Genomic DNA, 22,443 nt, shown 5'->3' with positions numbered 1-22,443 from the left:
AGCAGCACAGATTGCAACAGAACGCAACAGCACGACTCCCTGCATCCACAGGTTGCAGCGCGGATCTATGCACCTCTCTGAGCATCCTGGGAACCCAGACTGAAAAGTAGACACCCGCTGGACATGCACTGAGAGGTGCGTTTGGCTGAGAGGTTTGGATTGCGCAGACACTCGGAAGCAGAATGCCAAATCCACAGCCTTTAAAGACTCCACTTTACAGTTCCTGGCCAATTCGAATTGCATTGCGCAGGACTTTTCTGTCGTAAAAATATATATATATCAACGTTACTTCTGAGGACAGTGCGTTTTATTCGAGACCACCATGCCACAGGTCCCTTGCTGCAACTGCACCGCGGTGACAACAGCAACATAATGGCATGTCGGAACGGCTGCTGCTGCGGCTCGGGTCCAATAAACGAGGATAACGCGAGGTTCCTGCTTCTGGCGTTGTTCATCATCATCTATCTCTTCTGTGGCGCCGCGGTGTTCTCCGCGCTGGAGCAGCCGAAGGAGCGAGAGGCGAAGGAGCGCTGGGTGCAGAGGTTCGAGCATTTCAGCCAGCAGTACAACCTGAGCAAGAAGGACCTCAACAACTTCCTCAGGAACTACGAGGAGGCGAACGTAGCCGGGATCCGTGTGGACACGATCAGACCTCGATGGGACTTCACCGGCGCGTTTTACTTCGTGGGGACTGTGGTGTCAACCATCGGTGAGATGAGGACGCTGACTTTTAGAAATTGCGTAACAACTACAACATCTCAGGCAGATGCTTTCCTGCAAAGATGCTATTTAAAAATAGATTTAACTTATATCTTTGAGGATAATCATTTGTTAACTTGTGTGCATGTTATGACTGCTGCCTGCACTTTTGGTTGCAGCTTCTTTGTTTCTCCTCCATCACAGTGTCACCCCGAATTTTTCATTTAAGTTTATCAAGCTATTTTCCTTATTGATCGTGTTAAAACAACTTAATTCCTTCAACTTGACTGTTACCATTAAAAAAGGAATTAGCGGCTGCAAGACTGATCAAATGATTCCAGAAACCTCAGAGAATGTCCAAATCAATTCGCACCAGGGGCCTCTGAGAGCTTTGACTATAGAGACATCCTGATTTCTAAAGTCAAACCTTGTCACATATATAAGATCATTTTTATGCATATTAATTGTAAAATGCTTCGGCACCTAAATCGACAAACAACTGACTGTAATATTACAAGACTTGATCATTGCAAGTATGACATTGCATTAGCTAATATTACATATGAGAGCTGCATTCACCATCGCATCATTTGATGAAGTCTTCATTGATGTAACCTCCTGCACAGAAAATGTATAATGTAATATACAAGCTTGTTACTTTGAATCCAGCTGCCTGCAGAGATAGAGATTTTCTGATCATGTTTTTGTTTCATCAATTTAAGCAGTCTCTTTCTTTTTCGTCTTCTTTTTATCTGACACTCATCTCTCAGTATTTGGAGTACGCGGATGCCTAAGAGGAAGGCCTTCACAAACACATCATCATTCTGAGCCCTCTAGTTTGGATCAGTATCTTAACAAGTGTGTGCACAGTCAGAACACAGACACATGTCTAGAGCTCCACTGACTACCAAGGGAATAGTAAAAGAGACGCTTTATTATAAGATTGCGATGATAAAACTTTAGCTCAGCTAAATGGCCTGATTAAGATATATAATGGTGGTGTGCATAGATTGGTTTCCTTTGAAAGCAGATTATAAGAGAGGACGCTTTAGTGTATGATGGGAAATCACAGTCAGAGTATTTTTGCTGCTTGAATGGGCAAGAAACGGCCCTGATTGAATCACCACTCATGGAGGAGAAAGGTTGAAGGTACAACCCTTTGCACTTAAAAACTTCAGAGAGGAAGTTATTGTAATTGTGTCTCCAGGGATTGTATTTTGGTAAGAAACATTCAGTCACAGAACCGGACGTTTTTCCTCTCTCTTACATGTTACACTATGCATGGCTGGTGGGAGATAAAGACAGCATCTAGAACGGAAAATACAATATGCTGTTTAAATCAGCTTTCTTTAGATGTTGGGTCAATGGTGTGCGACCATGGTGATGTGTTTTGTTTACAAAATCAAAGAAGAAGGGTTTTATCACGAGGCAGATTTGGTTGCCTCTAAATGACGTCTTCTAGATAACAGAACGTTCAGTGGTATTGTATCGACTCTTTTTCATCATTTCAGCCTGATCGAAAAAAACATGAAATAATCACAACTGGGGGTTGTGGTATAATGCTGTGTTTCCATTATCCTGGAGAGTCCCCTGTTCCTATGTTATATAACACTGGGGATAATGTAAAGTGGGAAAAGATCCACAGCAAAGACAGTTTTGTGAGAGGCCCCTTGAAATTCTATAATTGGCTAGGACACTGCAACATGGCTGGAAACCTCTCTCTTGTGTGTGTGTGTGTGTGTGAGTGTGTTTGTGTGTGTGTGTGTGTGTGTGTGTGTGTGTAAGTGTGTGGGTGTGTGTGTGGGTGTGTTATGCCTGGGATGAAGTTGGGGTAAACTCAATTGCAACAGAACTCAAAACAATTGGAGTTAATGGTGAGTCCTTCTTCAGACGTAATAAACAACAGAAAAAACACAACCCATCTTCATACTGCTCATGTGGTGTCATCCAAGTGTCCGCAAGCCCCGACATTCATATCCAACTCGAAACGGTGTAATTTATACTGTGTTTTAAGCCTAAATGTTCACTGATATCTTCCCACGAGGTGCATTCACGGACGCAACATTGTGTGGCTTTTGCAGATAGCTTATCCACTTCATGTGGATTTTTTTACTTAAAACACAATGAAAATAACCTTGTTTTGAGTCGAAAATTGATGTTTGGGCGTGCAGACACTTGGATGACACCACACCAGTAGTATGGAGGCATGTCCTGTTTTTTCTGATTTATTACGTCTGAATAAGACCATTGACTTCAATTGTATTGGATTCTGTCCCACCCTTGAACTCCAGAAGTGTTCCACTATTTTCTCTCCTTTCATTCTTGAGCTGTGTATTTTATTAAATGGCTTTAATGACTAGTCATCAACACATTCAACAAGCCTCATGAAACCAGAAGTGGAGAAAAACACACCAATAAAAACTCTGCTCATTTGGCTTTATGGGAGAAAAACTCCTGCTCAATTAGCAACCTGAGACCCGATCTGAATGTGGAGGTAATCAAACCCTCCACAAGACGCCTGCCTGTGGAAAAGCGGCAATTAGTCAGGCTGCAGAATATGTTCCTAATGACCCGAGATACAGAAATGCCTGTCTTTGTTGTCCTAAAGAAAAGGGCTCTCTTGTCATACGCTGCTATACCTGAAAATGATCCATTAGTGTGTCCCCCCCCCCCCCCGCCAAAAAAACAACAAAATTAAACTATGTTATGAATGTAATAAATGGAATAGGGAGAGCAGAGAGACAGACGGTGCTTCACTGAGCTTTAATTGTTAAATGATTGAAGAGGACAAAGGCACTGTCAGGAGAAAGACCTCTCACTATGACAACCATTTAGTTCGCCTGCCTTTTCTTATGAGATAAAGACAGGCAAACAGTGTCTCTGCTCCACCCGGATTAAAACCAGTTGAATGAGCGTAAACAATTTTAAAAATAAAATGCTCAAATAGATATGTGAAAGGGCCTCGTGCACCGGGGTTCTCTCAGTTTCCAAATAACAGTGTAACCCACACATTGGCAGTGATGTGCTCAGACTGAAAACACCTCAGTGGGTTGAGCGTGTGAGTGACAGAAAGAGAGGAGAGAGGGACAGTGCTTCACCAATAGCCACCCTCGAGGGCTGAGGTGGTTCAGTGGATATACTTTTTAATTAGAAGCAGGGCAGACAATACATTTTCCATCTTCATTAACGGTGTGATTTGATTCGAAGGTGAATTAAAGCAGCTGTCGGCAAATTACCATCCTCATCTCCACTACCAATAATCCACCATTACAGTGTGTGGGCATACTTGTTTTCTTTTCCTTCTTAGGACCTTTTCCAGTAACTCGTCATGGCCACTAAACCTCGTGGGGACTAAAATCTAGTTCCAATGAGGAAATCAAAATTCCTGAGGTCCTGGTTAAGGTCAGGTGTAAGATGTGGACTGTGATCAGGTTTAGGTTTGGGTCAGGTATAACTTGGTCATGGTTAAGGCTAGACATAAGGTTTTGTTTAGGCTGTCCATTATGAATGGAAGTCAATGCAGTGTTCTAACAAGGACAGCTGTGCCAACCTGTGTGTGTGAGTGTGTGTGTGGACCACGTATTGCCCATGTAGTGGGGAGAGTAAATCTCTGGGAAACCAATGTAAGTCAATATAATGTCCTGTGAAGTCAAGGAGGATCAACTGTGAAGTGAAAATAATGTACTTTAATGTAAAATGGTTATTGGATTGTATTTATATTGCGTTTTCTATCAAGTACAGTTTTGCTATTCACCCATTCACATACATTGATTCATGTGCAGCACTTTTTCTACACTTTACTCTGCCGGCACAGCCATCAGAGGCAATTTAGGGTTCAGTATCTTGCCCAAGGACACTTCATCATGCTAAATGGGATCGAACCGCCAACCTTCTGGTTAGTGGACAACCAACTATACCTTTTGAACCATAGCGGAATTAATTGATTCTCTCCTTTCATTCAGAAGCACATTACTAAGTAGAAAGTGAGGACTTTTATTTTCCCTTTCAGTTGTTCACTGTCATTCTATCTTGTAGCTTTCCACTTATCAGAGAATATTTTTGGTTTTCAATTAGGGTTTGGAATGACCACTCCTGCTACCATTGGAGGAAAAGTCTTCCTGATGTTCTATGGCCTGCTTGGCTGTGCCGCCACCATCCTCTTCTTCAACCTCTTTCTGGAACGTGTCATCACTGTTATCGCTGTGGTCCTCAAGTCCTGTCATGAACGACGCCACAGCAAGGCAATACTTCCACAAAACGGCCGGCAAGTCTTGGAGGAAAACAGGGCAGCCGGAGCCGCGGGCGGCAGAAGAGGAAAAGGTGAGGATCTGGCTGGCTGGAAGCCTTCAGTCTACTGCGTCATGCTCATTCTGGGAGTGGCAGCCATATTGGTGTCCTGCTGTGCTTCCCTCATGTACTCAGCAGCCGAGGGCTGGGGCTACCTGGACTCGCTATACTTCTGTTTTGTGGCCTTCAGCACCATCGGGTTTGGAGACATGGTGAGCAGTCAGCGGGTCGTCTACGAGGGCCACGCAACAGTGGCGTATCGGCTGGGCAACTTCTTCTTCATCCTGACCGGCGTCTGCTGCATCTACTCTCTCTTTAACGTCATCTCCATCGTCATCAAGCAGGTCCTCAACTGGTTGCTGAGGAGACTTGAAGCTCCCTGCCGTTGCTGCTTCCCTAGAAGGGGTCACCACCCGCACCGACACCCCAGAAGGAATGTGGTGGCCCCTGGTCACCTGCGCTCCCGCAGAGACCCCTCCATCGAGACAGACGCCATGAACGAGAGCGAGACAGACACTGGGCGCAGGATGTCCGGGGAGATGATTTCCATGAGGGATTTCTTAGCAGCCAACAAGGTGAGAGCTGCAGGGCTACAGAAGGTTGTGGTTAAATATTTCACATGATTAATATAATCAAACGTGTTATTTCACACAGGGTAATCAGTTCAAGACCTAGAGTAATTCGATTTCACTAATCACACAAGAAGCTGACACATCATTTAGTCCAATAACCTTGCTCCCTGCAGTCATACTCACTGCAGTTATTACCTCCAACATCAGCTGCTCTTATTCATCCCCATCAGAATGCGCTTTGTGGAATTTGTTTTATTCTCTGTGGCAGCGTAACTATCAATGCAGAGATTCCTCACGAGATACTTATGACACACAGGTGACATATTATATAACATGCACATACCTATTATTATCATTGAAACTCATATCAATCTATTTCGGTGTCATATTAAGCTATACAGTACATTTATCTGAATACCAATAACCTTAATTTGCTGCTACCACCTCCTCAACAGCCGTAAGAGACACTCCGTTATCTGAACATTTCCATAACTGCTCCCCCACTGTTGATTTACACAAGGATTTAGCTGCTTTCACACCTGATGATCATTCAGATTAAATGTCCCAAGAGTTTTGAGTGAGAACAGACTGAATGGTTTGATGCCACATAGCAAGGGTGCAATAAATCTGATTAGAAACCATCAACGCAGACAGTTAACAAACCCAAAACACGGAACACACATTGATATCGTGTGACTTACACTTCCACAGGATCAGTGCTGGTCCTGCTGATATATTTTTTAGCTCAATCCTTGCTTTCAGTGCTGTCTCCTGCCTTCAGGAAATAGCCTGCCCACACTCTCAAAGTACAACGTTGGTAAAAAAACCTTGACATCTCCCGCCTACTCGCTTTTTGTAAGTGACTAAACTAACTGTCAACCTGATCACTTAAAGTACTGAGGCCTTGAACAGTGTTAAAACTTAGTTGAGGACTGTGTGGAAGTTTAGGTCAAAGCAGAGCAGAACCTGACAAGTTTTCCCCTCAGGTCCTGTAGCTTTATGTGCTATGGTTCGACAAACCAATGTAAGCCTGTATACTAATTTGTAATCAGCTCTTTCTGCAAAAATGAAACAGTTCCTTTCTACTTTAAAGGTCCTACTAGGAACTTTTAATTTTTGTGGATTTTGGTGACTCTGTGGACAGATCTGCTAGTGTCTCTACTGTCATCAGTTGTAAAAACCTCGGTCCAGACAGCATGTGCATTTGTTTTGGAAGAAGTGAAAAAAAAACATGAAACAAGGGATGCATCATTTTACATCCTCTTCCCAGGCCACTGTCTTTCTCTGCTCCAAATGTTAACTGAGGGAGCAATTCCTGGGCATCATGTCAATCAATTCTGACAATATTCTAACTGATTTAACCTAGACATGAAATGTCCTGGGTTCAAATGCATGCATGCAGAATCTTTTTTTAAATAACAACCATTGCTTCATTGTTTTCAAGAAAAGTTTGCAGTAATGCTAGCACCTCAATGAAGCGTTACTCTGTGGTGCTTTTATAATGATAAGCTGCTAATGATGACAATAATATTTATCCTGTTCCCTCTCCTAGTGTGTCAGCATGCAAATATTTGCTAATTGGTAGTACAGCTCATGCTGGTGAGAGTGGTAAATCTAAATATTAAACAACATCCTAAGAGGAACATAAAGGGTTGAACCTTGTTTAGTTGAGATCCTCCGCTCAAAAATAACAAAGAAACTCCATGGTGATGCCAGATTGAGTTTTTGTCTACAATACGACAGATATTTATTTAAACAAATAGTTTCCATGCCGTTTTCCAAAGGAACCTCTATCCACAGAAGTCAACTTTTATCTTACAAAATATCTTCATCCAGATGAGAACACAACGATGACTACGTATGCTAAAAAAAAAACATGCCAGGCCAGTAAGTGGCGATAAAGTCTACATCAACAATCTGTTATATACCAGAGCTGAACATTGTGGTATTATTGGGCAAGGGAGATTTCTGTGAAGGCAATGTGGTGAAGTTTTGCTGAGAAACCAGTATATAGCTGCCATTGTTGTTTTTGTTCGGTACATCCTCATAACACATGAGGCAGCATAATCACCCAAAGACAACATTTTACATGTACACAATAAACATCTGCACTTTGGAAGGGGTTTGTAAAAACCTCTGTTTCGGTCCAAACACTAAGGAAAAGGTTTGTTTTGCACAATATTCACATTAGGGTCGACAGGGCCTAAAAGACATCACCAAAGTCAATAGGGTCTACCTTCTTAGGGGGATGACAGTAGGGATAAAATTACATGGAAAACAAACCATATGTACCAAAGTGGTTGACTGACAAACACCACCTCCATCGCATTAGGTTTAATATTGCCGTTCTCTACACACTTTGCTTTGAGGAGGGATAAAGAAAAGGGAAGGTTGCTGCGTGTGAGAGTAAACCAGGATCCGCTTTGTTTGTCTTCTTTGTTCAGTAAAAAGCGACACAGCAAGAGGAGAGGAAAAAACAGCATCTGCTGCCTTTATGTCGCACCTGTAAAATCAGATGTACCTGCCACCAACACATTGTCTCAGGTTTCACACAGGCGTCAAAGGTTCTCACCTAACACTTCCAAGCACAGAAAGCAAATATTTCCTCATCTGTTAATTCCTGTCCCCCCCCTCCCCTCCCCTCCCTGCAGGTGAACCTGGCCATTATGCAGAAGCAGCTTTCGGAGATGGCCATCGGGCACCCGCGCCAGTCCAGCTCCAGTTCCCGTCAGAACGGATTCTCAGGAGGGGTGGGCGCCCTTGGCATCATGAACAACCGGCTGGCAGAGACCAGTGAGGACAGATAGAAGGATACAAAAGGCTGGGGGAGTCAGGAAGCACAAACCCAAGGACTGCCTTCCCGAAAGAAAAGAAAAACGAGCTGCGCACAAGACGGAATTTATTATGACAAATTATATCCTTCTCGTTGACAAGTAGGCCAACCCCCAGCAGCTACAGCTTAGAATTAAACCATCTCAGATCCACTTCCCCCCATTCAAGAACATGACTCTATGAATGATGCATGATAGGTTTGCTGAAGTCTCACATCTGGATCGGGCTCAGAGTGCCGGAACGTTCCCCTGTGAGGAATTCAGTTTCCATGGTGATAAAAAAAAGAAAAAGAAGCCTTTCCAGATCCTGTGTATCTACTCTTCAAAGACATGACACACACTACATGCTACTTCACACAGAACCACAACTTCCACTCATCTGCGGTACTTTACAACACGCACTAATGTGACTGTGTCCACACTGTTCCGGTCTCTCTAAAGGACGTTAATGAGAGAAAATAGCTTTAATAAAATGGGTGTTTCCTGGTTGTGTGTCGAACAGTAGTTATTACATAAAAGCAGAGTGGGAAAGAAGCACAATTCATGATTCACACAAATGCTTCCTAGCCACCTTATATCTCTTTCCATAGCCACTGACTTGGGCGCCGCTTTCATGATCGCGACAAGAAGAGGACAAAGCCTCCAGAGTGACCATCCTTACAATCCAAACAGACCTATCTGAAGCTGAATGAGCAGTATGTTCTGTCTGGGGAGGAAACCTATCATGTGAGACTGCTGTTTACATCGATTTGCTTTGCCGTGCAGCCTCATAGCAGCCTCATTGCAGCCACGATGCTGTCTAGGCCTTGAGGTGTTTGTCATTAATATAAATGCAGTGAAACAAACCGCTCCAGGTCTCCTTATTTGATTTCAGCTCAAAACTGTAAGGAGATTGTGTTTACCTTGGTCTGGATTCGCAGCAAATACAGTGAAGACAAAGGACCAGAGACAGAAACATGAGTGTTAATATAATGCCAGAGGAGATATTGATTTTAGCGAAAAGTGTGACCAGCTACGAGCAAAAATATGGAGCCCCTAACGTCCAAAGGTGATACTTTTTTATACTGGACTCGCAAGATATTAAACTCATTGCACACGATAAACATCTTGGGTGCACAAAATAATTATAGTTGGAAATAGATTATAGATCCTTGTAGATGCTTCTCTAACGAGTTCACATATGAGAGAGCAGAGAGAACTCAGCTAATTTAATTTTATAACATTCTTGCTGCTCTTGTATGGAGGAGCATGGTTGTCATTAGCGGGAATGATTTGCTGAACTTGATCACCGCAAGGTAATGATTTAGAAGGAACAAGATTTTGAATTAGTGTGAACAAGTATATATTGTTTTCGCTCAAAGGTTTATTGCACGTGAACAGGTTATTATCATGTAGCACAAGATGAAATTCACACATGCTTGGACCCCACACAAGTTTGACATGCAGGCACTATGCTTGATTAAGGTGATGTTCTAGTCAAGCTCCTTGTGAATATATGTAAGAGGTTGCTGAAATTACAGCCTGAGAATCCTCCAGGTTGTTCCACCTCGCATGTCATCAGCTGAGCTACACATCGGACTCTAGTGCCTGACATACAGAGGCGAACTCCGCTGGAGACATCTCGACAAAATGATCACCTGTCAAAGCTACTATTTCTGGAGTGAAAGAAAAAATGATGGTGGTTGTAAGAGTGTTGAGTCTGTGAGTAATCGGCTGCAAAATCAGTTCACAGCCTAAACTGAGAAGACGATCCAGATGGTACGCAGCATTAATTAAACATAAGCTGAGTAAAGAAAAAAGATCGTGTTGTAATTGATCATCTGCTACACACACCCCAATCCCCCCAATCCCCCCCCACACACACACACACGCACACACACAAACACACCGCAGCTATCCAATCACAGCTTAGCAACAGTAACTAGCAGGGCAAAACTTTCAAGACTTTGATTTCTCTGAATGTTAAAGTGCGGTGCATGGGGCCATACTCAGCATTTTTTCAGTTTAATGGATAATGCCTTTTTTGGGGGGATTTGGGGAGTTCAACACAAGCGACCCCATCCATGCATGCAGAAGAAGCATCTCCCTTCATCACACTGCATGATTTAAAGCCTGATCAGTACAATCAGCAGTTGCCAATCGCCCATGTGTGGACACTTCAAAAATGTGATTCAAGAGGCTCGCTGACATGTCGCCTCCTCTGATTGGTCTCATGGCAGGCTGAATGAAACAGTGACAGCCAATCAGAGAGCAGGATGGGGTTGAGGTGGTTTAATGAGGTGGAAACCTGAAGGAGGAATACAACATCAACAAACATGTCAGAGAGAATGGATAGCAACGCAAGAAACCAGGGATGCTGGAAGTCAGTCAAAGATAGGGGTGCTATAAGCGAAAATCTATATATTAACATTATATTGAATACAATGCGAATCAAGATTTTTGCATTAAATTTTTGCACACAAATCTATTCCACTTTTTCCATTTTACTCTTTAAAAAATTACAGGACAGTTTTTTTTTAATTGATATGTTTGGTCGACTTTTTGCTTTGCAGTTGAACCCCCTTGCAGGTAGGGCGTGCTGCAGCCCCCTCAGCAACACTTCTTCCAGCGTCCTTGCAAGAAACTGAGCAAAATTAGTTTAAAGCCCGGACGCACTAGTCAGGGGTCTCTCTTGGTGGAAACTTGTGCAGTATATGACCCCTGTTGTCAATCATTCTTGTAGTATGAACTTACTATGACTGCAAGACTCCCGATCACAAAACAGTGAGTGGTGTAGTGTGACCTGCATGGGGATCTGACAAGTCCGAAAGTGGTATAGTCTGAACTTGACTTTAGTTAACCAGTTTACTGCAGTTGATGAAATATAATATATGCCGGCAAAAGTGTTTTTAATCGGAAAGAAAGTATTCAGGTAGAAATGAGAAGCCTGTTTGTCGGACAACAAGGACTCACTACTTTAACAATGACTACGAATTTAGAGGAACAAAATAACCATTATGATCAAAAAATTGAAATGAGCAGAGCAAGTAAAAGAAAGCTTGGCAACAATATGTATTCAAAATGACTAAAGGCAACGGGGCTGGAAGAGAGATCAGTTCAGCAGCTTTAGTCTGTGAAAATTGATTTTCAAATTAAGTTTAAGTGTATGTTATTACATTTTATGTACGAGCTTACTTGACCTTATGTATTTGAACTTCTTGTTAACATGGTAGTCTCATCAATCAACAACAACACTGCGGAGCCACGTACATTATCAGCAGGTCAGCTCATACACAGTTTAGAAGGAAAAAATTAGGCGGACATGAACAAATCCCTTAATACTGGAACCCAATATCACACAAAGAATATGGAAAGATACAAAAATTCATTGAATCTAAAAGAGTCCACTCTTTCTGAGACAATCTCACTCTCAGACACATTATCTGACACACACACTAGAGACATATTGCCTTGCCATTGCCAAAGCATGCTGCACACACACACACAGACACACACACACACACACACACTGAAGTGTACACACAAAAGATAGCTGAAAAAAGAATCACAGACCATGTCAGAGAAGCTGAGCCTACACAGATAATAATAGCTTTGAATAAAGGATTGTGTGTTCCAATCTGTTTGCGCTTCCGTGTGTGTACAAATACAGTACGTGTGTGTGTTTTATAAGTGAGACTTGCACAGACGCACAAATACAAAGAAGATTTTTCGTGAGGCACGACGACCACTGTCGTATCTATGTGACTGGAGACAATTTGAAATTTACTCCAGGTGAACAATCATGTGGGATTTTGAGAATAAAGTGAAGTGGATATCTTTTCCTCATTGCATTTTTCTATTTTGGGGGTGGAGTCAGGGTAGGATTTTTATATTACATTTAATTTATCTGATGCTTTTATTCAGAGTGACTTACAATAGGTCTATTTATATTATAAACATTATTTCAAAATATGAATGCAATACTATACTTTCAGTATATGTATAACAACATTAGACACTATGCATGTGATAGTCCTGTTAAAATCAGTGGTTGTCAAACTAGAGGGTTGCATAAATGCCATCATTCTGACACCCCGTCACAATTAGCTCATTACCTTAATGACTTAATTAGGATGGGAAGAATGCGTTGTCAGTGTTGTGTGCATAATTATTGATTTATCATGTGCAAGAGTTTGACAGGGGAGGTTAAATAGCAAGCGAGCCAATTAAACAGTCACACCACTAACAGTGGTTCTAGTCAAACATGTGTAGAGCAATGAATGCATTAACAAAAACAGTATCATGTCTGAGGCTTTATTACATCGTGTTTACTGTTGCGCACCCACATCACAGACTTGTACAGTGCTGAGCAAGCTGCCCTTAAAGTCATATGCCAAAGTTCACCTATTTTGTTACATTTGTGTAGAACTGTAGAAGATCACCTGCAGACCAGAGCATCCAGACATGAAGATATGATATTATCACATTATACATTAATCCATCAACCCACAATTAAGTGGAGAATAAATATGGTTCGTTTGAAATATTCCAATAAGAATAGGTTTATTTTAATCAGCATGAAGGGTCTATTATTTACGGTTGTGTCTGTATTGTTCAATTTAAACAATGCCTTGTCCAAATATTACTACAATTTTAATTTCAATTCGTGATAGTGTCTAATGTTTGACTTAAAATTATAGAATGTGCCAATAATCAGGATAATTTAAAAATATACGTATAAAAGTGTTGTATTGTGAGGACTGTGTCGCAAAACATTTTATAAAAAACATATTTCATGCGCTTCCTAGTGGTGAGTTGTTCCAACGACAGAAGCGCTTTTTTATAGTCAGCATAGTCAACGTCTGAGAGCTTTTGTCCCCCAGTGTTACCGTACGCTCTGACGTCACACAGGAGCGACAAGAGACCATGGTAAGTGAGCAAGCAATTTTCTCTGCGGCTCCTATTTATGATACTAAAACGTATTATTCGTTATCGTTACATTACACAGAGCAGTACATTTTAGCACGCGTGCTGCTGCGCGGTTTCGGATGGCTTTGTGTTTCATTTGTGTTGTTAAAACTGAATTTAAAAGAGGAAAGAGTCCCCTGGCCGAATGCTAACGACATTAGCTTTTCTCCGTTAGCAGCAGTGGTTAACCGGGCTGCTTACAGCGAAGCCATCCATTGTGTAGAAAGAGCTCACCCTCTTAATGTTATTATACAACATGTATAAGTGGAGGGCGGTGTATTTAGTAGGATCAGCCTTTCAAATTAAACACGATGACACGTTGAAGTTGTGCGAGCCGGTCCGTAATGACTACGTGAGCTAACTCTGTTGTAAACATCGTAGCCAATGAGTTGCTGGACAGGAGTTCACTGTCTGCACCGATTCGATCCACCTGCTCGGTTCATCTTGTACTCACTTTTAATAACATGTGTCTGGAACTCTTCTAGGGTCAAAGCCAGAGTGGAGGCCACGGTCCAGGAGGAGGCAAGAAGGATGACAAGGTGAGAATGACACAGCTTCTGCTAGCTGATGTCTGGACCTGCTAGCCTAACTCTGATATCATCAACTATCACTAATCATACATTTACGTGTATGTTGCAAATAGAGCAGCCTTGTTTTGATTCACATTCTAGAAAATTCATAATAATTTATCCAAATAGTTTCTTCAATGTTTTATTCTTATTGTTTGCCTTTTTACACAAAGCATAACAAAAGTGATCATAGCATGTGCAATTAAATGTAATATCTTGTGTGGTTGTTTGTGAGAAGGTAACAAAGTCCTCGGCATGTTTTTTGTATAGGTTTGTTAAATGTAAACACTGTAGTCATGGTGTTACCAACTGTCAAGCAAGTCATTTCACTTTGTGCCAACTGAAGGATAAGAAAAAGAAGTACGAGCCTCCAATTCCCACCAGAGTTGGTAAGAGAAAGAAGAAGACAAAGGGACCAGATGCCGCCAGCAAGCTCCCATTGGGTAAGAAACTGAAATGACAACGAGTTTAGAGAAATATTCTATCCGTTTGGTTTAGTGTCTGTTTTCTTTGCTGCATTTATTGGAAATTGTTGAATTCTCAGTTCTACTGCTCATGCACTTTGTGGTTTTCTCTGGATCACAAATCCTTAAAGTATTTACCACTGTGGTTCTTTACACATCTGCAGTTAACAGTGCTAATAAAATATTATATATAAGAACAGTGGATACAACGGAGAAAACTCCTTACGTTGCACTACAGAAAAATAAGAGAATGAAGGAGAAACTGGGGAGAAGGTACTTTGAGCCAAAATGAAAATGAACAAAGTTGGTGTTACAGTATCACATTGGCATTTATACATGTTCTTAATGTAATGTTTACATATGCTGTCTTAAAGTCACCCCTCACACTCAATGCCGCCTGAAGCTGCTGAAGCAGGAGCGTATCAAAGACTACCTACTGATGGAGGAGGAGTTCATCAGGAACCAGGAGCAGATGAAACCCCTGGAAGAGAAGCAGGAGGTCAGCCATTTTGGCCTTAGTACTGCATATTATTTGGTGCTACCCATTTTGGGTCAATCACGGGGAAAGCATTTCTTAACTTCTTGACTTGCTTCTTTCTTTCTTACAGGAGGAGAGGTCCAAGGTGGACGACCTGAGAGGTACACCCATGTCTGTGGGCACCCTGGAGGAAATAATTGACGACAACCACGCAATTGTGTCCACCTCAGTGGGATCAGAGCATTATGTCAGCATCCTGTCTTTTGTGGATAAGGATTTGTTGGAGCCAGGCTGCTCCGTCCTGCTTAACCACAAGGTAAATCAATCATAATGCTTATTTTAGGACAATCTGCTTATGATTCAAGACATTAAGCAGGAATCATTTAGTGGCTTTTTGACATTTGATGTTTTTCATTTAACTTTCAGATGTACATAAACTTAAAATCCATCAGACTGACCAGCAATTGTTCCACAATTCATTGATGTATAAGCAATCGTTATCATTTTATTTGACTCTCACTTGTGTATGCTGTGTGTGTGTTTAGGTTCATGCTGTGATTGGGGTGCTGATGGACGACACTGATCCCCTGGTAACAGTCATGAAGGTGGAGAAGGCCCCACAAGAAACATATGCTGACATTGGAGGACTGGACAATCAGATCCAGGAGATCAAGGTACAGTTTCACACATATACCTCAGTTTGCATAAAGAGACTAATAGTTCTAGCAAGTTGGAGCCTTTAAGTCTTCATTTCAATGTGATATGAAACCAACAAAAAACAAAAAGTTCAATAATTTAGACTGGATACATCTATTCAAGTTCCCATTATTGCTGGCTCATATTAGTTCAACAGCATTACTAAATGCTGAGGCTGACTGTGTAGTTTTCTGTTGTTTCTCATAGGAGTCAGTGGAGCTGCCTCTTACACATCCAGAGTATTATGAAGAGATGGGCATTAAGCCTCCCAAGGGTGTCATCCTATATGGACCACCTGGCACAGGTAAGACGGGTTTAAGAAGCAACTATCCTTTCAACCTTCATTACCAACCCTGCCGTACAACATGTTGTACATCAGCTATGTAATGGTTTCAAGCCATTTTAATGAGGACTGAACATACAGCGTTGATAATGTCCAATTTCAAGAATTCATTTGAAAAACTTCAACTGATAATAGATACTAGTTTTACACACATTAATTACTTTGAAGAACTGTGCTACAAACAAGTTGGTGCCAGAATGATACAAATGTACATGTTGCCTAACATTTCATTTTTCAATCCATCACATTAGTATCTTTTCCAGTGAAATCCAGCCACGAGGCTGTTGTTAAGCCAGTTTAAGATCTCTGACATCTGTCATGAGCCTCCTGCAGCCTAGCAGTCCTCCAGTCTTTGTTGCAGTTAAAATGATTCAAAACGTTTTCAGCTATTATTAAAATAAATAAATATGATCATTGTGTGGGTAGTTCATCAAAGCAATCCAATTAGACCTGTGACACAGATTTGTTAATGGCAATTTTACAAATCTAAAGAGTTCAACAACGGAGGTAAACGTTAAGTACTATATTTTTATAATAAGGACACTGTTTTGCATCAAGAGCTGTACTAAATACCATGGACTCCAAAAACCCATTGAGCATCTGACAATGAAGCTATTTATTTACTACAAAGAAGAGGAGGCATAGAAATATATTAATAAGCTTCCAGCTAGATACTTCCACTGGTTGAAATGGCATTAAAGAATAGCAGTTAAAGCAAGCTGTGAATGTGGAATTGAAATCCGTGAAACCATCCTCTGGACAGAAAGTGGGAAAAAAACATCAATGCAAAGCTGTGGGAGGGTTTTGAACAAACAAGGACTAGAGTCATTCAAAGGACGTTACCTCATAGAGAACGTCAACATTAGCAGTCTTAAAAGCAATGTCTGGATGAAGCCTAAGCTACTAAATGACATATCTGTCAAGCATAACCGTAGCTTAACCCAGAGAATGTTTGGAAACGATGAAGATGAAGTCCAAGCTGAGATCTCTGACTACACTCATCAGAGATGTGTACAGAAAAATAATGATGCAGCATTTAATGAAAAGAGCAACTTTCCTGGTGCTGATCAGCCTGTCCAGCCAGCAGGAGTACAGGGAAGACCAGATACTACTGGAGTTAATATCAGCTAATGTCAGTCAGACTGTTGACAAAGTTGCCCTTTCTCAAACAACCCTTATACCCTCTTGGTACTCACTTCCACTTCAAACCCTTCATCCTCTCTGCACACAGGGAGGATCCCTGACATTAACGAAATCCAAGCAACTAATTAACATCAGGGTTATAGACAAGAACTTCACAGAAAAGAATGCCTCCAAAGAGGCGTGGGAGTGATTTAACCAATTATTAAATTTGGAGTTTCTATAAAGGGAGAGTCAATTAAGACAGAAGATTAGAACAATTTGTTATCTCAAGAACATTGTGTCTGTCTGTACATGTGCCATAAATAAAGATCAGATCACTTTTTATGACTTTCTGTTATTCCACTGTGTGGATATCATGGAACACAGCCAAAACCTTTCAAAAATCAAATGAGAACAGGTCTGACTTTTCATAAGTAGCTTTTACATAGCTCTTCACATTAGCCCTTTATTGAACATGTCCCTGTTGAAAACTCTCTGGTCACAAATTGACTTATATTTAAAAATAACTCATATCTAGTCAGTGAATTCCCATTGTTCCCTACTAAAAATCAATGATGTTCATACAGGCATCAGACCGCTAGAATAGTAAACACAGGGTGCAGAATGTCATAGATGTGGGAATAAAGTGTGCATACTTAGACATGATGCTGAGATGTGTTGACTAAACTTACTTCTGTCATATGTCTGCCAGGTAAAACACTGCTCGCCAAGGCCGTAGCCAATCAGACATCAGCCACATTTCTGCGTGTGGTGGGCTCAGAGCTGATCCAGAAGTACTTGGGAGATGGGCCCAAGCTGGTCCGAGAGCTCTTCAGGGTGGCAGAGGAACACGCCCCCTCCATCGTCTTCATCGACGAGATCGACGCCATCGGCACCAAGAGGTACACAGCAGGCTACTGAAAACTGTTATAAAAGACAGATGTGCTCTGCAGGAGTCAGCCGTGGATGACCACATGCTGGATTATTGAGTTTGACAAGTGGCTGTGTATATGCACATGTGGTCATCCACGGCTGACTCCTGCAGTGCATATCTCTGTCAATTTTTAGCAACCTTGCAATTGCAAAAACGTGACACTAACCCCCATCAAATTCAAGCTTATGTTAGCCAAGCTGCTTCATCACAGTAACATGAGAGCTTCAGCTGGGATACTTCCCTGGGACGCAGACATGTGGCTGACTCATGCTACACAGTAAAACATGACAACAACACCCACCTGTGCAAGCACATACTGTCTGGGCACTTCCTGACTTTCAAATAAAGCAATGCTAACCAGTAGCCTTCACCAGAAACAAGCTTCCGATAGCTCGACTGCATTGTTCCAGTAGAAAATGTTACCGTTACCATTTGGGAAAGTATTAAAAGGCAGTCATGTGTGGTTTGTGTCTCATCCATTACGTTTGTTTCACTAATGGGTCAAACTGTACCGAGTGATGGTGGAAGCGAGAGGATGTTATGCAGAGAGGAGAGTATTTTGCACGGGCAGTGATTGACACTCGGTCAGACACTGCTGGTTGCTCTGATTGTGGGTTTAGATACGTGAGCGTTACAAGCAGTGGGTGGAGAAAGTGGAGTTTTTTTTTTTTTCAAGATAACTTGCCTTGTGCACTTGGGTCAGATCACAGCGACAGTTTTAGGAAACATGACCAAGTTATTTTGTCAAGGTTTCCTACACTACCTTTTTAATAGTTATGGTTGAATAACCATCGCAGGGTTTTCTTCCTCATCCACTTGAACTGATTTTAAAGTGTTGAAGGCTTATTGAACTGCAAATTATACCTCTATTATTCATCCAAATTTCAGTATGTACATCGAAATTCTGCAGTGTGTTTCACAGGTGTATTAGATGTCATACAGAGTTTACCTTTCTTTTACTTTTTTTTATCATTGGAAAGAAATTTAGCAGATGTCGAAAAATCCCAAATCACAGGTTTTATTTGTCTGTCTTTTGTCAGAAGTAAAGTGTAAGACAGTAGTGTTGTTAAACAGAATATTGGCTGCTGTAAATGAATGAGCATGTCCATGTCTGTGGTTGGCTATCGACTCACTTAAATAATAAATTAGCTTGTGGCTCACATGGAGTAGACTCAGTAAGAGAGTCTGCGATAACAAGACCAGTTGATGGACAAGTTGGATGTCTATGGAGTCAGAAGACCGAGGCCCACTCACTGGATTCCATGAATGTTTAATCATGACTGTGTTGTGCAGGTACGACTCCAACTCTGGAGGCGAGCGGGAGATCCAGAGGACCATGCTGGAGCTGCTCAACCAGCTGGACGGCTTTGACTCGCGCGGAGACGTGAAAGTTATCATGGCCACCAATCGGATAGAGACCCTGGATCCAGCACTCATCAGACCTGGTCAGTAGAAGTCTGATCACGTGTGTGGGCCCGGTCACACATATACGAATGCAGGGGAATGTCACAAGTCAAAGTTCCCCATAGATAAACGTCATGTGAATCGATGCTGCAGATTTGCTTTGTCATAGGACGTGAGCGTTTTAATCGCCCCCTCACTCGCACTGAGAGGAAGTGAAAAGGAGGGGGCTGGGGGGTTCGCCACTGCTGCATTCGATTATGTGTGACCGTCCCTTGACTCTGCCTATTATTGGTCCCAGCCTGGCTGTCGGCTCATGCATCTACAGTATCACTGAGTGCCATTTTGGAATTGCTGAGTCATGGTAGGAAGTAGAAATGGTATTGGTGTTAGAGAATTTGAAGCAATTTAACTTAAAATACAGAGGTCATTTGAATACAATAAATAATTTACATAACAGTGCAAAAGTCTTCCTGATTGAGAAGAATTCAGAGTTTTTGCCATTTTTAAAATCGTCCTCACTAAACATTGACAGGTATGTATTTATTAATTGACTCCCCCTGATAGTGCACTTAACTGTATTATCAGCTGAACAGTGCCATTCAGATGTTTTACTGTACTTATAATAGTGCATCGCTGTTTTGTAATCACATCGGTTTTGAGTGAAAATGTCAAGAATACAAATAAGAATTGTCAGAACCTCTTCATTGAACCAGTTTGCACACAGTCCAAGTCAAATCGTTATTTTCTTCTCTCCCTCTCCTCCACAGGGAGAATCGACCGTAAGATCGAGTTTCCTCTGCCAGATGAGAAGACCAAGAGGAGGATCTTCTCAATCCACACCAGCCGCATGACAGTCGCAGATGATGTCACCCTTGATGACCTCATCCTGGCTAAGGATGACCTATCAGGCGCAGACATCAAGGTGAGAGAACTGTCAAATAAAAATTGCCATAATCTCAAGCTCTTATGTTTGTTATTGAACACAGAAATAGTAGAAAGGAGCCTGCACATACTAGTTAGGCCAATATAATATGATATTTTCCAATCCTAGTTTTACCAGTGTTCTATGAAGTATGTTATCTTTACATCACAGTGCTTTAATCAGTACGGTTGGTGCTTTAGCTGGAGATGCTTTCTGTTTCCTTACTTTACCTCTGTGTGTTTTTGTGACAGTGGGTTTCGGGTTTATCAGTGAGCTGCCGCTTTAAACTCAAGTCTCCCTTCATAAACTTAACTCTGACGCCCTCATGTGGAATGTTGTAGAACTACACTTTGAGTGAGCTCCTGGTGTTTGCTGAGGCTGAAATGGAAACTTGGATGTAGTTTGTTAAACATATGAATGATTATCACTAGGTTTGTCAGTGTTAAAGAACTTGAAAGCCTCTGTTTATTTAAAGTGAAAACCACACAGGCTGTTAAGTTTGGTCTTGTGCTCTGATTTGTGGTCCATTTAAATTGTCTTTACAAGAATTAATATTAGCAGTGACAAAATCAACAGTTAAATTCCGCCTACAGTCACATTCTTTTTAATATAAGATTATTCCTGAAGGAATTCTTGTGCCAGGTTGTTCCAGATTAGGGTAACACAATATATAATAGAGTAAGGAGAATAAAAAGTGTTAAGTCTAAAAAAGAAATATAAAGTGTATTATAACTGAAAATAAAAACTGGAGAGGGTCAGTGTTAAAATACAAAATTATTACCTAAATTCAACTCAAATGATTCCCTCGCTGTTGTTTTCTTTATGTTTAGCTCACAAAAAAGTTAGACTTAATGACACAAACAAAATCATTATAATTGCTGCTTTTTGTTTCCACTATATGGGGCTGAGTTTTCTGTGTAATGTATCATTACTTTCTCCCACAAAACCATTTATTGAAGTGCTCTTTGATCGTGACACTTAGTCCTCTCCCCTCTGTGCTTCCCCAAGGCCATCTGCACAGAAGCCGGCCTCATGGCTTTGCGAGAGCGCCGCATGAAAGTCACCAACGAGGATTTCAAGAAATCCAAGGAGAACGTCCTGTACAAGAAGCAGGAGGGAACACCCGAGGGGCTTTACCTCTAACTTTCAAACTTTTATGTATCTCTCACCTCACCCCGCCTCTGTCTATCGCTGTGTGAACGAGAGGAGGTAGCTGTTGAGCTGTCTGTCTTCCCCAGAGAGAGTTTTGATATATTTTGTGCATGTTGTGTCTGCTTCATCCCACTCTCCTGTTACCGTTATTTGTTAAGACCATAAATAAAATGACAAGTAAAAAAGAAAATGTCAGACGATGGCACAATTGTCATCACTTTTGCCCGTTTTTCATTTACACAGGCGTTTTGGCTGGCAGCGCCCTCTGAAACCTTGTTTGTTCAGAAGCAGCATCTGTCGACGGCAGCTCTATATTAGATTCTAGTTTATTGACTTCATCGCCGTGCTGTAATATATCAAGATAATTAATCACATGAATTATTCAATTAGTTTGGTCTCTGTGTTTTCGCCCTCAGTGTCACAAACAAAATCAATCATATCAATATGCAAAGTCATGTTTGTTGTCTCGGTCCAGAGGAGAGCCTGAAGAAATTGCCAGTTGCCTCCTTTTTAAAAGAAATTCACAAATTACTGTAATAATCCATATGACAACCACCCATAGCACAGAATCAAATAATTCAATCTCAGGGTTACACAATGAGATGAAACGCCATGACTGTAGCATTTTATTCTGACATTTCCTCCAGGAGTTGCATAATGTCAATGCACTAATGTTGCACTCTTATGTGTGTGTGGAAAGGAGAATGTTCCTCAGCAGTGAAGATACATCAGAGTGAGTTTTGTTTAATGTTTGTGTTCCTGTACACATCTGCAGGAAGGGGCCCAGTGCGATTTGCTCTGGCCGTCTTCTATTCAAATCAGCCTTGTAAGTCATTACAGCCTGGTTAAGTAAATCCAGCTAAGCTGCCTCTGCTGCAGTCTGACATGTGGGGAACAGCGGCGCTGATTTAATTCCTCTTGATGTGGAGCCATGTGTAACTCAGTGCTCAGCAGAAAGTGGCCCCATGCAGCAGGCGTCCAACCACTTTGCAGGGCCGTTTTTTGGGCTCGAGTGAGAACGGC

The 22,443-nt window shown here is 41.6% G+C and overlaps 2 protein-coding genes across 2 annotated transcripts; both read left to right on the top strand.

Moving 5' to 3' along the window:
• Positions 1-372: 372 nt before the first annotated feature.
• Positions 373-10,149, top strand: kcnk13b (potassium channel, subfamily K, member 13b). The gene is made up of 3 exons (XM_062411623.1): positions 373-709; positions 4,774-5,561; positions 8,210-10,149. The coding sequence occupies exons 1-3, from the start codon at positions 373-375 to the stop codon at positions 8,363-8,365; spliced, it is 1,281 nt and encodes a 426-aa protein (XP_062267607.1). The 3' UTR covers positions 8,366-10,149.
• A 3,051-nt stretch (positions 10,150-13,200) lies between these two features.
• Positions 13,201-21,610, top strand: psmc1b (proteasome 26S subunit, ATPase 1b). The gene is made up of 11 exons (XM_062411877.1): positions 13,201-13,297; positions 13,822-13,875; positions 14,252-14,348; positions 14,744-14,868; positions 14,978-15,163; positions 15,393-15,521; positions 15,751-15,847; positions 17,721-17,910; positions 19,236-19,387; positions 20,114-20,268; positions 21,277-21,610. The coding sequence occupies exons 1-11, from the start codon at positions 13,295-13,297 to the stop codon at positions 21,409-21,411; spliced, it is 1,323 nt and encodes a 440-aa protein (XP_062267861.1). The 5' UTR covers positions 13,201-13,294; the 3' UTR covers positions 21,412-21,610.
• Positions 21,611-22,443: the final 833 nt, after the last annotated feature.

The sequence above is a fragment of the Platichthys flesus genome, chromosome 18 (genome assembly GCF_949316205.1).
Source record: "Platichthys flesus chromosome 18, fPlaFle2.1, whole genome shotgun sequence".
In the NCBI taxonomy this organism is placed as follows: domain Eukaryota; kingdom Metazoa; phylum Chordata; class Actinopteri; order Pleuronectiformes; family Pleuronectidae; genus Platichthys; species Platichthys flesus.
The sequence above is the reverse complement of the archived record's forward strand: the minus strand, read 5'-3'. Positions and strand labels throughout refer to the sequence as shown.

Coding starts and splice junctions, on each gene's coding strand:
- kcnk13b (XM_062411623.1), top strand. CDS start 373: ATGGCATGTCGGAACGGCTGCTGCTGCGGCTCGGGTCCAATAAACGAG. Junction 710..4,773: donor GACTGTGGTGTCAACCATCG/GTGAGATGAGGA, acceptor GTTTTCAATTAG/GGTTTGGAATGACCACTCCT. Junction 5,562..8,209: donor ATTTCTTAGCAGCCAACAAG/GTGAGAGCTGCA, acceptor CCCTCCCTGCAG/GTGAACCTGGCCATTATGCA.
- psmc1b (XM_062411877.1), top strand. Junction 15,522..15,750: donor ATCAGATCCAGGAGATCAAG/GTACAGTTTCAC, acceptor TGTTTCTCATAG/GAGTCAGTGGAGCTGCCTCT. Junction 15,848..17,720: donor ATATGGACCACCTGGCACAG/GTAAGACGGGTT, acceptor TATGTCTGCCAG/GTAAAACACTGCTCGCCAAG.